General features: G+C 46.6%; 1 protein-coding gene across 1 annotated transcript in view; it reads right to left on the reverse strand.

Annotated features, from left to right (window-relative positions):
* Window positions 1-16,671, reverse strand: part of EIF1AX (eukaryotic translation initiation factor 1A X-linked) — a 77,758-nt gene that overhangs the window by 12,112 nt on the left and 48,975 nt on the right. The window contains exons 2-3 of the mRNA XM_063955756.1: window positions 975-1,058; window positions 475-578 (exon numbers count right to left, since the gene is read on the reverse strand). Coding sequence (XP_063811826.1) covers window positions 475-578; window positions 975-1,058 — 188 coding nt within the window. The remainder of the gene's footprint in view (window positions 1-474; window positions 579-974; window positions 1,059-16,671) is intronic.

Consider the following 16,671-nt stretch of genomic DNA (forward strand, 5'->3'; position numbering starts at 1 on the left):
CTGCTGTGACCCCCAGTGCTGTAAAGTGAGCTCCCGTTTTGCAGAGTCACAGCGAAGCACATGGAGGACCCGGCTACCTGGACTGGACAGGCATATCTGATCACACTGGCTGGTTCCCGCACAGTTTTATCTGCCAGGGTGCAGAGAAAGCTGTGCAAAAGTAGGGATCTCACAGTGCTGCCCTGTGATTTCACTAGCCTGTGCTGGCATAATTATCACAGGGTACACTGCAGTATTTTTCACAGTAAATTCAGCCACATCGCATTTCCCAGGGTTTGGAGCAGTTTATTTTTTTACGATAACTGCTCCAAAAGCCCTTTGATACATTTCAGTGATACTAAAATAATGTGAAAAGGTGTGAAAGCACCCTCTTTTCACATTTGTTTAGTAAAATATTGTTAATAAATAGGCCTCTAAATCTTAAAGTTCACATTAAAATATTTCAGTGGAGGGAAAACAAACAAGTAAGACTACCTTTTTTCGCAATTTTCCTCTTATGTGACATAACCTCTTGACACCATCAAAACACATAGCTTCCAATCTACCGTTCCCCAACATCTTTATCACCTGTGCATATTCTGAGGAACAAAAAAAACAAACAAAATCAAAAAAGTCAGGAAACAGCCCAAACATTTAGACAAAACCTTCTCGCAAACGTGTAGTGTATGGGAATGTGCATTCCCACATAAAAAAAAAATTGTGCATACATAAACATAGCGTACGCCAAAAATTACAAAACTTTTCTTTTTTTACAAAAGTATTAGCAGCTTATTTAAATTATAGTTCCCCCCTTCATAAAGAACCTACCAAATAGAATGAAAATATTCAGAACACGGTTTTTGTTAAACTGTTATACAATTTTGTGACATTATTAGTATAATTAGGATAACACTTAAAACAGAGTAATAGTGTCATAATTACATCAGCTCTGGTTTAAATAGAACTCCACTTTAGAAAGTAATAGAATGGCTTACCTTGTCCGTCTTCTTTAAATACCAACTCTCTCTTTTCAGACTCATTTTCATTCTTACCACGTCTTCTGTTCTTACCTCCCTTACCTAAAAAGAAAAAAGTATATCATCAAGACAAACAATGCGATCTAGGAACACACATTAAATCCGAATATGTGGCAAGACACACATTTGGGGATTTTTAAATTGTGTTTAGACATGTGGTGATGGCTGTGGAGGTTGTGAATATCCTATTAAGCTTTTAGAAAAGATTTACATTAATCTGTGTGAAAATCATTTTGCAAGGTGATAGATCAGTGCATACAAATGTAGCCTAACACACTACCTACCAAATCATGATACAATGATCTACCTCACTGGCTCCCAAACTCAGTCCTCAAGGGAACCCTTGAGTTCTTTTTTCAGGCCTCCTCACAGAATCACAAGTAAAATAATTAGTTCCACCTGCGGATCTTTTAAAATGTGTAAGCGAGTAAAGAATACACTTGTGCACCTCTGGGTGACCTGGAAAAAGTCAACTGTTGGGGTCCTTGAGGACGGAGTTTGGGAACCACTAGTCTACATAAAAGTTATTTTTTTTCCCCTTTTGCTTTAATCTCTAACCAATGACTGTATGAACACTGTAAGAAGCTTTGTTTTCAAGCCTTGCTACTCAAAAAGTAACTAGGGGGCGATTCAATTGTTTAATGGGAGCCCATATTTGCATTTCCCATATAACAGGGTTGGTATGCAATTGTTTGGACATCCATAGTTTTATCATGCCCAGGGGGCGGGGGTAGTATGCATTCCCATACGACAGTACAATTGAAATGTTACCTGCGGGAGCCCATTAAACAATTGAATTGCCCCTTTAGTCTTGCTTATGCATGCCTTTATGATGCAGCTGTGTCAACCACCTTGTACATAAAACACGTAACAAAATTAAAAAAAATAAGAATTTACTTACCGATAATTCTATTTCTCATAGTCCGTAGTGGATGCTGGGAACTCCGTAAGGACCATGGGGAATAGCGGCTCCGCAGGAGACTGGGCACAAAAAGTAAAAGCTTTAGACTAGCTGGTGTGCACTGGCTCCTCCCCCTATGACCCTCCTCCAAGCCTCAGTTAAGATACTGTGCCCGGACGAGCGTACACAATAAGGAAGGATCTTGAATCCCGGGTAAGACTCATACCAGCCACACCAATCACACCGTACAACTCGTGATCTGAACCCAGTTAACAGTATGATAACCGTAGGAGCCTCTGAAAAGATGGCTTCCAACAATAAACAACCCGATTTGTTTGTAACAATAACTATATACAAGTATTGCAGACAATCCGCACTTGGGATGGGCGCCCAGCATCCACTACGGACTATGAGAAATAGAATTATCGGTAAGTAAATTCTTATTTTCTCTGACGTCCTAGTGGATGCTGGGAACTCCGTAAGGACCATGGGGATTATACCAAAGCTCCCAAACGGGCGGGAGAGTGCGGATGACTCTGCAGCACCGAATGAGAGAACTCCAGGTCCTCCTCAGCCAGGGTATCAAATTTGTAGAATTTAGCAAACGTGTTTGCCCCTGACCAAGTAGCTGCTCGGCAAAGTTGTAAAGCCGAGACCCCTCGGGCAGCCGCCCAAGATGAGCCCACCTTCCTTGTGGAATGGGCTTTTACAGATTTTGGCTGTGGCAGGCCTGCCACAGAATGTGCAAGTTGAATTGTACTATAAATCCAACGAGCAATCGTCTGCTTAGAAGCAGGAGCACCCAGCTTGTTGGGTGCATACAGTATAAACAGCGAGTCAGATTTTCTGACTCCAGCCGTCCTGGAAACATATTTTCAGGGCCCTGACTACGTCCAGCAACTTGGAGTCCTCCAAGTCCCTAGTAGCCACAGGTACCACAATAGGTTGATTCATGTGAAACGCTGAAACCACCTTAGGGAGAAATTGAGGACGAGTCCTCAATTCCGCCCTATCCGAATGAAATATCAGGTAAGGGCTTTTATAGGATAAAGCCGCCAATTCTGATACGCGCCTGGCTGAAGCCAGGGCCAACAGCATTACCACTTTCCATGTGAGATATTTCAAATCCACTGTGGCAAGTGGTTCAAACCAATGTGATTTTAGGAACCCTAAAACTACATTGAGATCCCAAGGTGCCACTGGAGGCACAAAAGGAGGCTGTATATGCAGTACCCCTTTGACAAACGTCTGAACTTCAGGCACTGAAGCCAGTTCTTTCTGGAAGATCGACAGGGCCGAAATTTGAACCTTAATGGATCCTAATTTTAGGCCCATAGACAATCCTGCTTGCAGGAAATGTAGGAAACGACCCAGTTGAAATTCCTCCGTAGGGGCCTTCTTGGCCTCACACCACGCAACATATTTTCGCCAAATGTGATAATGTTTTGCAGTTGCATCCTTCCTGGCCTTGATCAGGGTAGGGATGACTTCATCTGGAATGCCTTTTTCCTTCAGGATCCGGCGTTCAACCGCCATGCCGTCAAACGCAGCCGCGGTAAGTCTTGGAACAGACAAGGTCCCTGCTGGAGCAGGTCCTTCCTTAGAGGTAGAGGCCACGGGTCCTCCGTGAGCATCTCTTGCAGCTCCGGGTACCAAGTTCTTCTTGGCCAATCCGGAGCCACGAGTATCGTTCTTACTCCTCTCCTTCTTATGATTCTCAGTACTTTTGGTATGAGAGGAAGAGGAGGGAACACATATACCGACTGGAACACCCACGGAGTTACCAGAGCGTCCACCGCTATTGCCTGAGGGTCCCTTGACCTGGCGCAATATCTGTCCAGTTTCTTGTTGAGACGGGACGCCATCATGTCCACCTTTGGTTTTTCCCAACGGTTTACAATCACTTGGAAGACTTCTGGATGAAGTCCCCACTCCCCCGGGTGGAGGTCGTGTCTGCTGAGGAAGTCTGCTTCCCAGTTGTCCACTCCCGGAATGAACACTGCTGACCGTGCTATCACACGATTCTCCGCCCAGCGGAGAATCCTTGCAGCTTCTGCCATTGCCCTCCTGCTTCTTGTGCCGCCCTGTCTGTTTACGTGGGCGACAGCCGTGATGTTGTCCGACTGGATCAATACCGGTAGACCCTGAAGCAGAGGCCTTGCTTGACTTAGGGCATTGTAAATGGCCCTTAGCTCTAGGATATTTATGTGAAGAGACGTTTCCATGCTTGACCACAAGCCCTGGAAATTTCTTCCCTGTGTGACTGCTCCCCAGCCTCTCAGGCTGGCATCCGTGGTTACCAGCATCCAATCCTGAATGTCGAATCTGCGGCCCTCTAGAAGATGAGCCTTCTGTAACCACCACAGGAGAGATACCCTTGTCCTTGGAGATAGGGTTATCCGCTGATGCATCTGAAGATGCGATCCGGACCATTTGTCCAGCAGATCCCGCTGAAAAGTTCTTGCATGGAATCTTCCGAATGGAATCGCTTCGTAAGAAGCCACCATTTTTCCCAGGACTCTCGTGCACTGATGCACTGACACTTGTCCTGGTTTTAGGAGGTTCCTGACTAGCTCGGATAACTCCCTGGCCTTCTCCTCCGGGAGAAACACCTTTTTCTGGACTGTGTCCAGAATCATCCCTAGGAACAGTAGACGTGTTGTTGGAATCAGCTGTGATTTTGGGATATTTAGAATCCACCCGTGCTGACGTAGCACTACCTGAGATAGTGCTACTCCGACCTCTAACTGTTCCCTGGACCTTGCCCTTATCAGGAGATCGTCCAAGTAAGGGATAATTAATACGCCTTTTCTTCGAAGAAGAATCATAATTTCGGCCATTACCTTGGTAAAGACCCGTGGTGCCGTGGACAATCCAAACGGCAGCGTCTGAAACTGATAATGACAGTTTTGTATCACAAACCTGAGGTACCCTTGTTGAGAAGGGTAGATTGGGACATGGAGATAAGCATCCTTGATGTCTAGAGATACCATATAGTCCCCTTCTTCCAGGTTCGCTATCACTGCTCTGAGTGACTCCATCTTGAATTTGAACCTTTTTATGTAAGTGTTCAAAGATTTTAGATTTAAAATTGGTCTCACCGAGCCGTCCGGCTTCGGTACCACAAACAGCGTGGAATAATACCCCTTTCCCTGTTGTAGGAGGGGTACCTTGATTATCACCTGCTGGGAATACAGCTTGTGAATAGCTTCCAATACTGCCTCCCTGTCGGAGGGAGACGTTGGTAGAGCAGACTTCAGGAACCGGCGAGGGGGAGACGTCTCGAATTCCAATTTGTACCCCTGTGATACTACCTGCAGGATCCAGGGGTCCACTTGCGAGTGAGCCCACTGCGCACTGAAATTCTTGAGACGGCCCCCCACCGTGCCCGAGTCTGCTTGCAGAGCCCCAGCGTCATGCTGAGGACTTGGCAGAAGCGGGGGAGGGCTTCTGCTCCTGGGAAGAGGCTGCATGGTGCAGTCTTTTTCCCCTTCCTCTGCCCCGGGGCAGGAACGAGCGGCCTTTTTCCCTCTTGCCCTTATAGGGACGAAAGGACTGGGTTTGAAAAGACGGTGTCTTTTTCTGCTGAGAGGTGACCTGGGGTAAAAAGGTGGATTTTCCAGCCGTTGCTGTGGCCACCAGGTCCGATAGACCGACCCCAAATAACTCCTCCCCTTTATACGGCAATACTTCCATATGTCATTTGGAATCCGCATCACCTGACCACTGTCGCGTCCATAACGTTCTTCTGGCAGAAATGGACATCGCACTTACTCTAGATGCCAGGGTGCAAATATCCCTCTGTGCATCTCGCATATATAGTAATGCATCCTTTAAATGCTCTATAGTTAATAATATACTGTCCCTATCCAGGGTATCAATATTTTCAGTCAGGGAATCCGACCAAGCCACTCCAGCGCTGCACATCCAGGCTGAGGCGATCGCTGGTCGCAGTATAACACCGGTATGTGTGTATATACCTTTTAAGATATTTTCCAGCCTTCTATCAGCTGGTTCCTTGAGAGCGGCCGTATCAGGAGACGGTAACGCCACTTGTTTTGATAAGCGTGTGAGCGCCTTATCTACCCTAGGGGGTGTTTCCCAACGTGCCCTAACCTCTGGCGGGAAAGGGTATAGTGCCAATAATTTATTAGAAATCAGCAGTTTTTTTACCGGGGGAAACCCACGCTTTATCACACACCTCATTTAATTCATCTGACTCAGGAAAAACCACTGGTAGTTTTTTCACACCCCACATAATATCCTTTTTTGTGGTACTTGTAGTGTCAGAAATGTTCAATGCCTCCTTCATTGCCGTGATCATGTAACGTGTGGCCCTACTGGACATTACGTTTGTCTCGTCACCGTCGACACTGGATTCAGTATCCGTGTCAGGGTCTGTGTCGACCATCTGAGGTAACGGGCGTTTTAGCGCCCCTGACGGTGTCTGAGACGCCTGAACAGGCACTAATTGATTTGTCGGCTGTCTCATGTCGTCAACAGTTTTTTGCAAAGTGCTGACATTGTCACGTAATTCTTTAATTACTACCATCCAGTCAGGTGTCGACTCCCTAGGGGGTGACATCACTAACACAGGCAATTGCTCTGCTTCCACATCATTTTCCTCCTCATACATGTCGACACAATCGTACCGACACCCAGCACACACACAGGGAATGCTCTGATAGAGGACAGGACCCCACTAGCCCTTTGGGGAGACAGAGGGAGAGTTTGCCAGCACACACCAGAGCGCTATATATATACAGGGATAACCTTATATAAGTGTTACTCCCTGTTATAGCTGCTGTACTTATATATTAGCTGCCAATAGTGCCCCCCTCTCTGTTTTACCCTGTTTCTGTAGTGCAGGACTGCAGGGGAGAGTCAGGGAGCCGTCCTTCCAGCGGAGCTGTGAAAGAAAATGGCGCTTGTGTGCTGAGGAGAAAGGCTCCGCCCCCTTCACGGCGGCCTTTTCTCCCGCTTTTTTCAGGAAACTGGCAGGGGATAAATGCATCCATATAGCCCAGGAGCTATATGTGATGCATTTTTTTTAGCCATATAAGGTTTTTATATCGTTTTTATTGCGTCTCAGGGCGCTCCCCCCCAGCGCCCTGCACCCTCAGTGACCGGAGTGTGAAGTGTGCTGAGAGCAATGGCGCACAGCTGCAGTGCTGTGCGCTACCTTATTTGAAGACAGGAACGTCTTCTGCCGCCGCTTTCTCCGGACCTCTTCGCTCTTCTGGCTCTGTAAGGGGGCCGGCGGCGCGGCTCCGGGAACCATCCAGGCTGAACCTGTGATCGTCCCTCTGGAGCTAATGTCCAGTAGCCAAGAAGCCCAATCCACTCTGCAGTCAGGTGAGTTCGCTTCTTCTCCCCTTAGTCCCACGATGCAGTGAGCCTGTTGCCAGCAGGACTCACTGAAAATAAAAAACCTATTTAAACTTTTACTTCTAAGCAGCTCAGGAGAGCCACCTAGCTTGCACCCTTCTCGTTCGGGCACAAAAATCTAACTGAGGCTTGGAGGAGGGTCATAGGGGGAGGAGCTAGTGCACACCAGCTAGTCTAAAGCTTTTACTTTTTGTGCCCAGTCTCCTGCGGAGCCGCTATTCCCCATGGTCCTTACGGAGTTCCCAGCATCCACTAGGACGTCAGAGAAACATGATCCTTATAAAGTCGCAAATCTTAAAACTACATTAGAACAGAAGTTGCCGAAAAGCACTGCTGCTCCTTACATGTGTGCCCTCTTTTCCATGGCGATTTGACTCCAGGTATTTCTAGACTGCAGCACTATATCTATTGGACACCTAAATCCATGGAAACCTCTAATCAGCTGACAGACTTCCTGCTGTGTGATCCCTGGAGCTGTTGCTACCTGCTGACTACTTCTATGTTTGAAATTAATACCGCTTTCACATCGCAATGCCAGGTCGTACCCGGGAATTGGAAACAGGTCCTTCCCGGGTACGACCTGGCATCAGACCCCTACACATTGCCATCCCGACCCGCCAACATGCCATCGGGGGAGCGGGTGAGGAGGCGGTGCTGGGAGATGAGATGACTAACCCACTGAGAATACTTGTATTTATGGTGCTGCGCTCGGCCCTATCTGCTGTCTCTAAGTGTAAATGTTTTGTGTGGAGTATGGAAAATAATGGGGTATATGTAATATATGAACGTTCCAAACTCTGGTATACTTCAATACTTTGCTTGTAAAAAAACACTAATATCGAAGATAACAATACAGTGATTCAGCAATGAGTCCGCAGTGAATCAGAGATATCAAAAAAAGTCAAAAGGTCAATTGATAGTTCACACTAACATATTGCAATCAATGGAAACTGTCCTGCAATAATGACTGTCCAGCTCCTGGTCAGTTCTGTTACGGTGTATAAGAATGTGATGGAGTCCGGATGGTTGAAGATAAGTGGGAATGGACGGGAACAAATATGGGTGTCCGTCGGACGGCTGCGTCCCGCTCGTCCGAGTAGCTAAGTGCACTTGGGTGTAACTTGTGAGTCTGGATCTTCACGGTGTCTGGGGGGGCAATGTCCGGGTAAGTACTGGGAGCAGTACACTCCGGACTGGTCAATCCTCTCTTAGCTCCGATCTCCAGCGAGGCGTTGGCGCACAGACGCTACCCTGAAAAACGGTCAGCCGTGAGCAGGGGATGTAAACAGCAGCGGCTCCAAGAACTGCTCGCTGTGCACTCCCGCCGTGTTAGGAGATTAGTACGGAGAGCAGTACCTCTGGACTAATCTACCTTCTCTTAGCTCCGATCTCCAGCGGGGCGTCCGTGTGCAGACGCTACCCTGGACACAGATTAGCCACGAGTATGGGACCTGTCTCGGCATGGGAGGTTGGACAGCAGCGGCTCTAAGAACCGCTCACTGCATTTCCCACCGCATACGGAGGTCAGCTCTACTCACCTAGTACATCCGTCCTTGTTCTCCCTTCACCAGAAGAAAAAAATTACCAAGGTAATAGGTTCGGCGCTTATGAGGTGTGGTGCTTCTCGTTAAGCAGCTGTAAAAAAAGGGGTAGTTAGCCCCTGAGAGCAACGAAAAAGAGTACAATATACAGCGCTTGGAAAAAACTGGATATGGAGAAAAACAATTGAGTTTTATTTAGTAAATTATATTACAAAATTTAGTTAAAAATTCATAGATGTACATCAATTAAAAAATAAAATGAAAATAATATATACTGTTATATAAAATTATTGGGCAAGCACAGCACAGCAGAATGGTTTGGTATATTACCATATGAGAAGTTGAGAAGTCAATTGGTGCATATACTCCTAGGAACTTATGCCACAGTCCTGGGGGCAATTTACAATGCAGGCAGATGTAAGTCCACAAATTTCTTTAGGAACAGACCTTATGCTTTGTTCCGAGCGGCAGCTCAGTCCTATTGGTAGCTTGGTCTCCTTTCGTTGTAGTGGATATCTGTCAATTCCCCATTTAGGCAGGTGGATGGACTTCCAGGCTTGTTCCTGATGTTTGGCAATTGGAGTCTGTATGCCCAACCTCTCCAGACCAACGCGTTTCACTGTAACAACAGCTTTCTCAAGGTGTAGGTATTTGCTGTGAAAGTGCCCTTTTTAAAGGCTGTGCTGATTGCCCATTACTGACAGCTGATGATAATTTTAACATCACTAAAAAGCATTAAAACAAAACCATATCCAGTTTAAAATGTTCATTATTATAGAAGACAAATGTATGTGTATGTAAATCAATTTTGATATATATTTATTGCAAGGAATAGAAAAAGATAAATAAAAGAAGGTGCACACTTCCTGTTTCTAAGTCCGATCACGTGATCATTATGGTCGTTTCCTATAAAAGGAACGCATGCGTTCCATTTATAGGAAACGACCATAATGATCACGTGATCGGACTTAGAAACAGGAAGTGTGCACCTTCTTTTATTTATCTTTTTCTATTCCTTGCAATAAAATATATATCAAAATTGATTTACATACACATACATTTGTCTTCTATAATAATGAACATTTTAAACTGGATATGGTTTTGTTTTAATGCTTTTTAGTGATGTTAAAATTATCATCAGCTGTCAGTAATGGGCAATCAGCACAGCCTTTAAAAAGGGCACTTTCACAGCAAATACCTACACCTTGAGAAAGCTGTTGTTACAGTGAAACGCGTTGGTCTGGAGAGGTTGGGCATACAGACTCCAATTGCCAAACATCAGGAACAAGCCTGGAAGTCCATCCACCTGCCTAAATGGGGAATTGACAGATATCCACTACAACGAAAGGAGACCAAGCTACCAATAGGACTGAGCTGCCGCTCGGAACAAAGCATAAGGTCTGTTCCTAAAGAAATTTGTGGACTTACATCTGCCTGCATTGTAAATTGCCCCCAGGACTGTGGCATAAGTTCCTAGGAGTATATGCACCAATTGACTTCTCAACTTCTCATATGGTAATATACCAAACCATTCTGCTGTGCTGTGCTTGCCCAATAATTTTATATAACAGTATATATTATTTTCATTTTATTTTTTAATTGATGTACATCTATGAATTTTTAACTAAATTTTGTAATATAATTTACTAAATAAAACTCAATTGTTTTTCTCCATATCCAGTTTTTTCCAAGCGCTGTATATTGTACTCTTTTTCGTTTCTCCCTTCACCAGCTTCTTTTCACCGGCACTGCCTTGCGAGCCTTCACTTCCGGATTCCTCGGTCACTTGCTCTCCACGTATTGCACTGTCTCTTCCCCGTGCACGGACTTTACCAGGTCCTCGTAATCGGTTTATAATAGGATTTTGATAACCTACCGGTAAATCCTTTTCTCCTAGTCTGTAGAGGATGCCGGGGACGACATCAAGACCATGGGGTATAGACGGGATCCGCAGGAGACATGGGCACTCTAAAGACTTTTCATTGGGTGTGAACTGGCTCCTCCCTCTATGCCCCTCCTCCAGACCCCAGTTGTAGGAACTGTGCCCAGGGAGACGGACATTTCGAGGAAAGGAATTACTTAACTAGTGGTGAGATATATACCAACTCACACCCTCAACCATGCAGCACACATGGCATTCAACATAACACACGCCAACAGGCATGAACTAATTGCAGCAACATGCTGAAACCAAGATAACACAACTTGTGTAACTGTAATAACTAAACTGCAGGTAAAGTACGCACTGGGACAGGCGCCCAGCATCCTCTACGGACTAAGAGAAAAGGATTTACCGGTAAGTTATCAAAATCCTATTTTCTCATACGTCCTAGAGGATGCTGGGGACGACATCAAGACCATGGGGTCTATACCAAAGATCCAGTACGGGCGGGAGAGTGCGGATGACCCTGCAGCACCGATTGACCAAACTTTAGGTCCTCATCGGCCAAGGTGTCAAACTTGTAGAACTTAGCAAATGTGTTTGACCCTGACCAAGTAGCTGCTCGGCAAAGTTGTAATGCCGAGACCCCCCGGGCAGCCGCCCAGGATGAGCCCACCTTCCTAGTGGAGTGGGCCTTTACAGACGTCGGTAACGGCAATCCAGCCGTAGTATGAGCTTGCTGAATCGTATTTCTAATCCAACGTGCATGGAAAATCGGGTAAGGGCTCTTGTGAGACAAGGCCCCCAATTCAGACACCCGCCTTGTGGATGCCAATGCCAAAAGCATCACCACTTTCCAAGTGAGAAACTTCAACTATCTTTTGTAGAAGCTCTAACCAATCCGACTGAAGGAACTGCAATACCACGTTAAGGCATGGTGCCACTGGAGGCACGAATGGAGGCTGGATGTGCAGAACCCCTTTCACGAAGGTCTGAACCCCCGGAAGAGAGGACAATTGTTTTTGGTAGAACACTGACAAGGCCGAAATCTAGACATTGATTGAGCCCAATCGTAGGCCCGCCTCCACACCATCCTGCAAAAAATGGAGAAAACGTCCTAAGTGAAACTCTTCCGAAGGAGCCTTCTTGTATTCACACCAAGACACATATTTTCTACAAATACGGTGGTAATGTTTTGATGCCCTTTCTGGCCTGAATAAGGGTGGGGATGACCTCCTTAGGAATACCCTACCTGGCTAGGATACGGCGCTCAACAGCCATGCCGTCAAACGTAGCCGCGGTAAGTCTTGGTACACACACAGCCCCTGCTGCAGCAGGTCCTCCCAAGGAGGAAGAGGCCGAGGCTCTCCTATGAGTAACTGCTGAACATCTGGTTACCAAGCCCTTCTTGGCCAGTCTGGGGCAATGAAGATTGCTCGAACCCTTGTCTTTCTTATGATCCCGAGTACTTTTGGGATCAGCGGAAGTGGAGGGAAAACATACACTGAAGGAAACACCCACTGGGTCACCAGTGCATCCACTGCTACTGCTTGAGGGTCTCTCGACCTGGAACAGTATTGTCTGAAGCTTCTTGTTGAGGCGAGACGCCATCATGTTTTTTTGAGGAAATCCCCAAAGACTTGTCACCTCTGCGAAGACTTCTTGGTGGAGGCCCCACTCTCCTGGATGGAGATCGTGTCTGCTGAGGATGTCTGCTTCCCAGTTGTCTACTCCCGGAATGAATATTGCCGACAGAGCTTGTAGATGTTTTTCTGCCCAGCGGAGGATTTTTGTCACCTCTGCCATTGCCGCTCTGCTTTTCATTCCGCCCGGCTTGTTTATGTATGCGACTGCTGTTACATTGTCCACCTGGATCTGCACGGGACGGTCTTGAAGAAGATGTACCGCTTGTTGAAGGCCGTTGTAAATGGCTCTTAGCTCCAGAACGTTTATGTGAAGGCAGGCTTCCTGTTGTGACCAATGTCCCTGGAAGTTTTCTCCCTGAAAGACTGCTCCACAGCCTCGGAGACTTGCAACCGTGGTTACTAAGACCCAGTCCTGAATCCCGAACCTGCGACCCTCTAGCAGGTGAGAGCTGTGCAACCACCACAGGAGCGAAATCCTGGTTTTTGACGACCGGATTATCTTTCTGTGCATGTGTAGGTGTGAACCCGACCATTTGTCCAACAGGTCCCACTGGAATACTCTGGCAAACTGTATGGCCTCGTAGGCCGCCACCATCTTCTCCAACAACCGGGTGCACTGATGGATCAACACACTTGATGGTTTCAATATCTGTTTTACCATTTTCTGGATTTCCAGAGCCTTTTCTGGCGGAAGAAATACTCTCTGAACTTCTGTGTCCAGAATTATCCCGAGGAAAGACAACCTTGTCGGTTCCAACTGTGACTTTGGGTAATTTATGATCCACCCGTGTTGTTGGGAGTATTGACAGGGAGAGGGATATGTTTTGTAATAACTGCTCCCTGGATCTCGCCTTTATCAGGAGGTCATCCAGATAAGGGATTATATTGACTGCTTTCTGACGAAGGAGGACCATCATCTCCGCCATCACCTTGGTGAATACCCCCGGTGCCGTGGAGAGACCGAAAGTTAACGTCTGGAATTGGTAATGGCAATCCTGAATCACAAATCTCAGATAAGCCTGGTGAGGAGGATAAATGGGAACATGCAGGTAAGCATCCTTTATGTCCGCCGACACCAAGTAGTCCCCCTCCTCCAGACTGGCAATCACCGCCCGAAGTGATTCTATCTTGAACCTTTTCAGGAAGAAATTCAGATCTTTTAGATTTAAGATCGGTCTGACCGAGCCGTCCGGCTTCGGAACAACAAAGAGGCTGGAATAAAAACCCTGCCCTTGTTGTGCCAACGGTACCAGGACTATGACCTGGTCTTGACATAATTTTTGGATTGGCGCTATTACTGCTTCTCTCTCTGGCGGAGAAGCTATAGCAAGGTCGATTTGAAAAATCGGCATGGGGGAAGTCTTGAAACTTTAGTTTGTATCCCTGGGATACTATTTGCAACACCCAGGGGTCCAGGCCTGATAGAACCCAATCCTGGCTGAAGAGTTTGAGACGTGCCCCCACCCGAGCAGCCTCCCGCAAGGGAGTTCCAGCGTCATGCTGGGGATTTGGCAGAATTAGTGGTAGACTTTTGCTCTTGGGAACCTGGAGCCACTGTGGACTTCTTTCCCCTTCCTGCAAAGAAGGGGGAACCTCTCGTCTTTTTGTATTTATTGGGCCGAAAAGACTGCATTTGTGGGTGATAGGTCTTTTTTGCCGGTGCAGACGCAGAGGGCAAAAATGTTGACTTACTTGCGGTAGCCTCCGAGACTAACGCATCCAGGCCATCGCCAAATAAGGCCTCACCTTTATATGGGAAGAGCCTCCATGTTTCTTTTGGAATCTGCATCCGCGTTCCACTGGCGAATCCATAAGGCCCACCTAGCCGATACTGCCATGGTAGCAGCTTGTGAACTCAAGAGTCCAATATCCTTCATTGCTTCCAGCATGTAGGCGGCAGCGTCCTTGATATTTCCTAACTTAAGGAGTATCTCATCTTTATCAATCGTGTCAATTTCTGATGAAATGCTGTCTGACCATTTTTCAATAGCGCGACTCACCCATGCGCAGGCAATAGTGGGCCTGAGCAGTGTACCATTGGTAACATAAAGAGCCGGCAGACCGCAAAATGGAAACTACATTGAAATCCATTTACGAGAAGCCGTGCCAGGAGCAGGGAGAATTACCTTCTTTGTCAACCTGGAAAGTGCACTGTCTAACACAGGGGGTGACTCCCATTTTTTCCTGTCTTCAACCGGGAAAGGATAAGCTATGTGAATCCTTTTGGGAATACAACATTTTTTATCAGGATTCACCCACATCCCTTCAAAACAGAGCAATTAGCTTGTGTGAAGGAGGGAACGTGACTTTGGATTTCTTTTCCTTACATAATTAAGCTTTCTCCCGAGGTACAGGAGTGCTTTCTGTAACCTCCAACACGTCCCTTATAGCCACAATCATATATTGTATACTTTTTGCCAATTTATGATCTCTCTCTGGATTCTCTATCGTCGACACAAGAATCAGAATCCGTGTCGGTATCAGTGTTTACAACATTTGCAAATGGTCTCTTATGTGACCCAGAGAGGCCACCCGCATGAGGAATAACAGCATCCTGAAAAATCACATCTTCCACAGATTTTCTCCAGCATGCAGCCTTAGATTCAGACTTCTCCAATCTACGGTTAATCAGATGCATACTGTCATGTAGCTCTTTCACCCATGCAGGCTCTTGATGTGCCGGTAGCGCCACCACATTACAACTCTGTGTCCCTAAAATGGCTTCCTCCGGGGAGGAACTCCCTGCCTCAGATATGCCTCACACTTGTACAGCACTCACAGACACACTGGGACTTATTTGGGGACAGACCCACAGTAAAATCTGTCAGAGGGACACAGTATAGGAGCAGCCAGCCCACAACCCCAGCGCCTGTATTTAATGTCTGTGAACACAGAATGCCCATTGACATGCAGCGCTCTTTACACAGTAACACACATTTGTAAAGCACCCAAATCGCTTTGTGCCCCCCTTATTTACACCCTGAATACTTGTAGTCAGAAGTGGAGGAGGACCAGCTATATCTCTGCAGCCTGAGGATAGAGAAAATGGTGCTGAGCAGTGTGCTGGCTGCCTGAGGAAGAAGCTCCGCCCCTTTTACCTCAGACTGTTTGTTGTAACATTTATACTGGCGGGGGTAGGGCTGTGCATGGGCATCTTATGCCCCTTATTAGCCAGTTTATAGAGGTATTTTACTGCCCATGGCACCCAACCCCCCTCCTCACTGCCTGTGTGTGTGGGCAGCAATGGCGCGCTGCGCTCATGCCAGCCGCGTCGTACCTCAGCCGTCACTTACTTGATTGAAGTTCAATCTTCTCATACTCACCTGTCTTCTGACTTCTGGCTTTGTGAGGGGGGTGACGGCGTGCTGTGGGAGTGAGCATCTAGACACTGCTAGCGTTCAGTTCCCTTCAGGAGCTAATGGTGTCCTGTCAGCCAGAAGCAGAGCCATGAAGTTGGTTCTGCTTCTGCCCCCTCAGTTCCACGAAGCAGGGAGTCTGATGCCAGCAGATCTCCCTGAAAATAAAAAACCTAACATAAGTCTTTTCAGAGAAACTCAGTAGAGCTCCTCAGAATGCATCCAGTCGACCTAGGCACATTTCTAAAACTGGAGTCTGGAGGAGGGGCATAGAGGGAGGAGCCAGTTCACACCCAATGAAAAGTCTTTAGAGAGTGTCGAAGTCGAAAAATATTGCAGTACACACATCACGTACAAACTACAGAGATGGCCTCCGTGCGCATACATGTTCTGCCGCGCGTGCACATATTTGCAATTTGCGTATGATCGCTCCCGCGTATTAGCGCGTGGTATGAGTATTTACGGTAGTGTTTGTAGTCGCATGGAAAAGCCATAAAAACACATTACATATTTAATCCAAATAGTGCACAATGTACACAGTCTCCCTGCACCACACCAGCAAGTTACACTAGTTTAAATGGTATAAGAACAAAGGGATTCACCTTTACAGGATAGGAGGGGACAGAACTAAGGTTAAGGGGGTGTTTGGTATCCAGCTGTAGGGTATTTTAAGAGCAATATTTTGGTGTTAGTTTGCAGAAGATCGCACGCTCCTGCGAATAGTTATGCGCAGGAGCAGAATATAAACATTAACTGTATGTACTGTGCTCTTGATATGAGGTGGGAACCCAGAGGAGAACATCTGCAACTGGAACAGACATTGCCCACCTATTCAAACTGACCTATGACCTCTCCTGTACTGTAAATGACCATCCCTGTGTCCAATGGACAAAGATTACAGTCTCCATTGTGTTAGGTTATGGACAAATGTATAAAAAGCC

Source organism: Pseudophryne corroboree, chromosome 2 (genome assembly GCF_028390025.1).
Source record: "Pseudophryne corroboree isolate aPseCor3 chromosome 2, aPseCor3.hap2, whole genome shotgun sequence".
NCBI lineage: Eukaryota > Metazoa > Chordata > Amphibia > Anura > Myobatrachidae > Pseudophryne > Pseudophryne corroboree.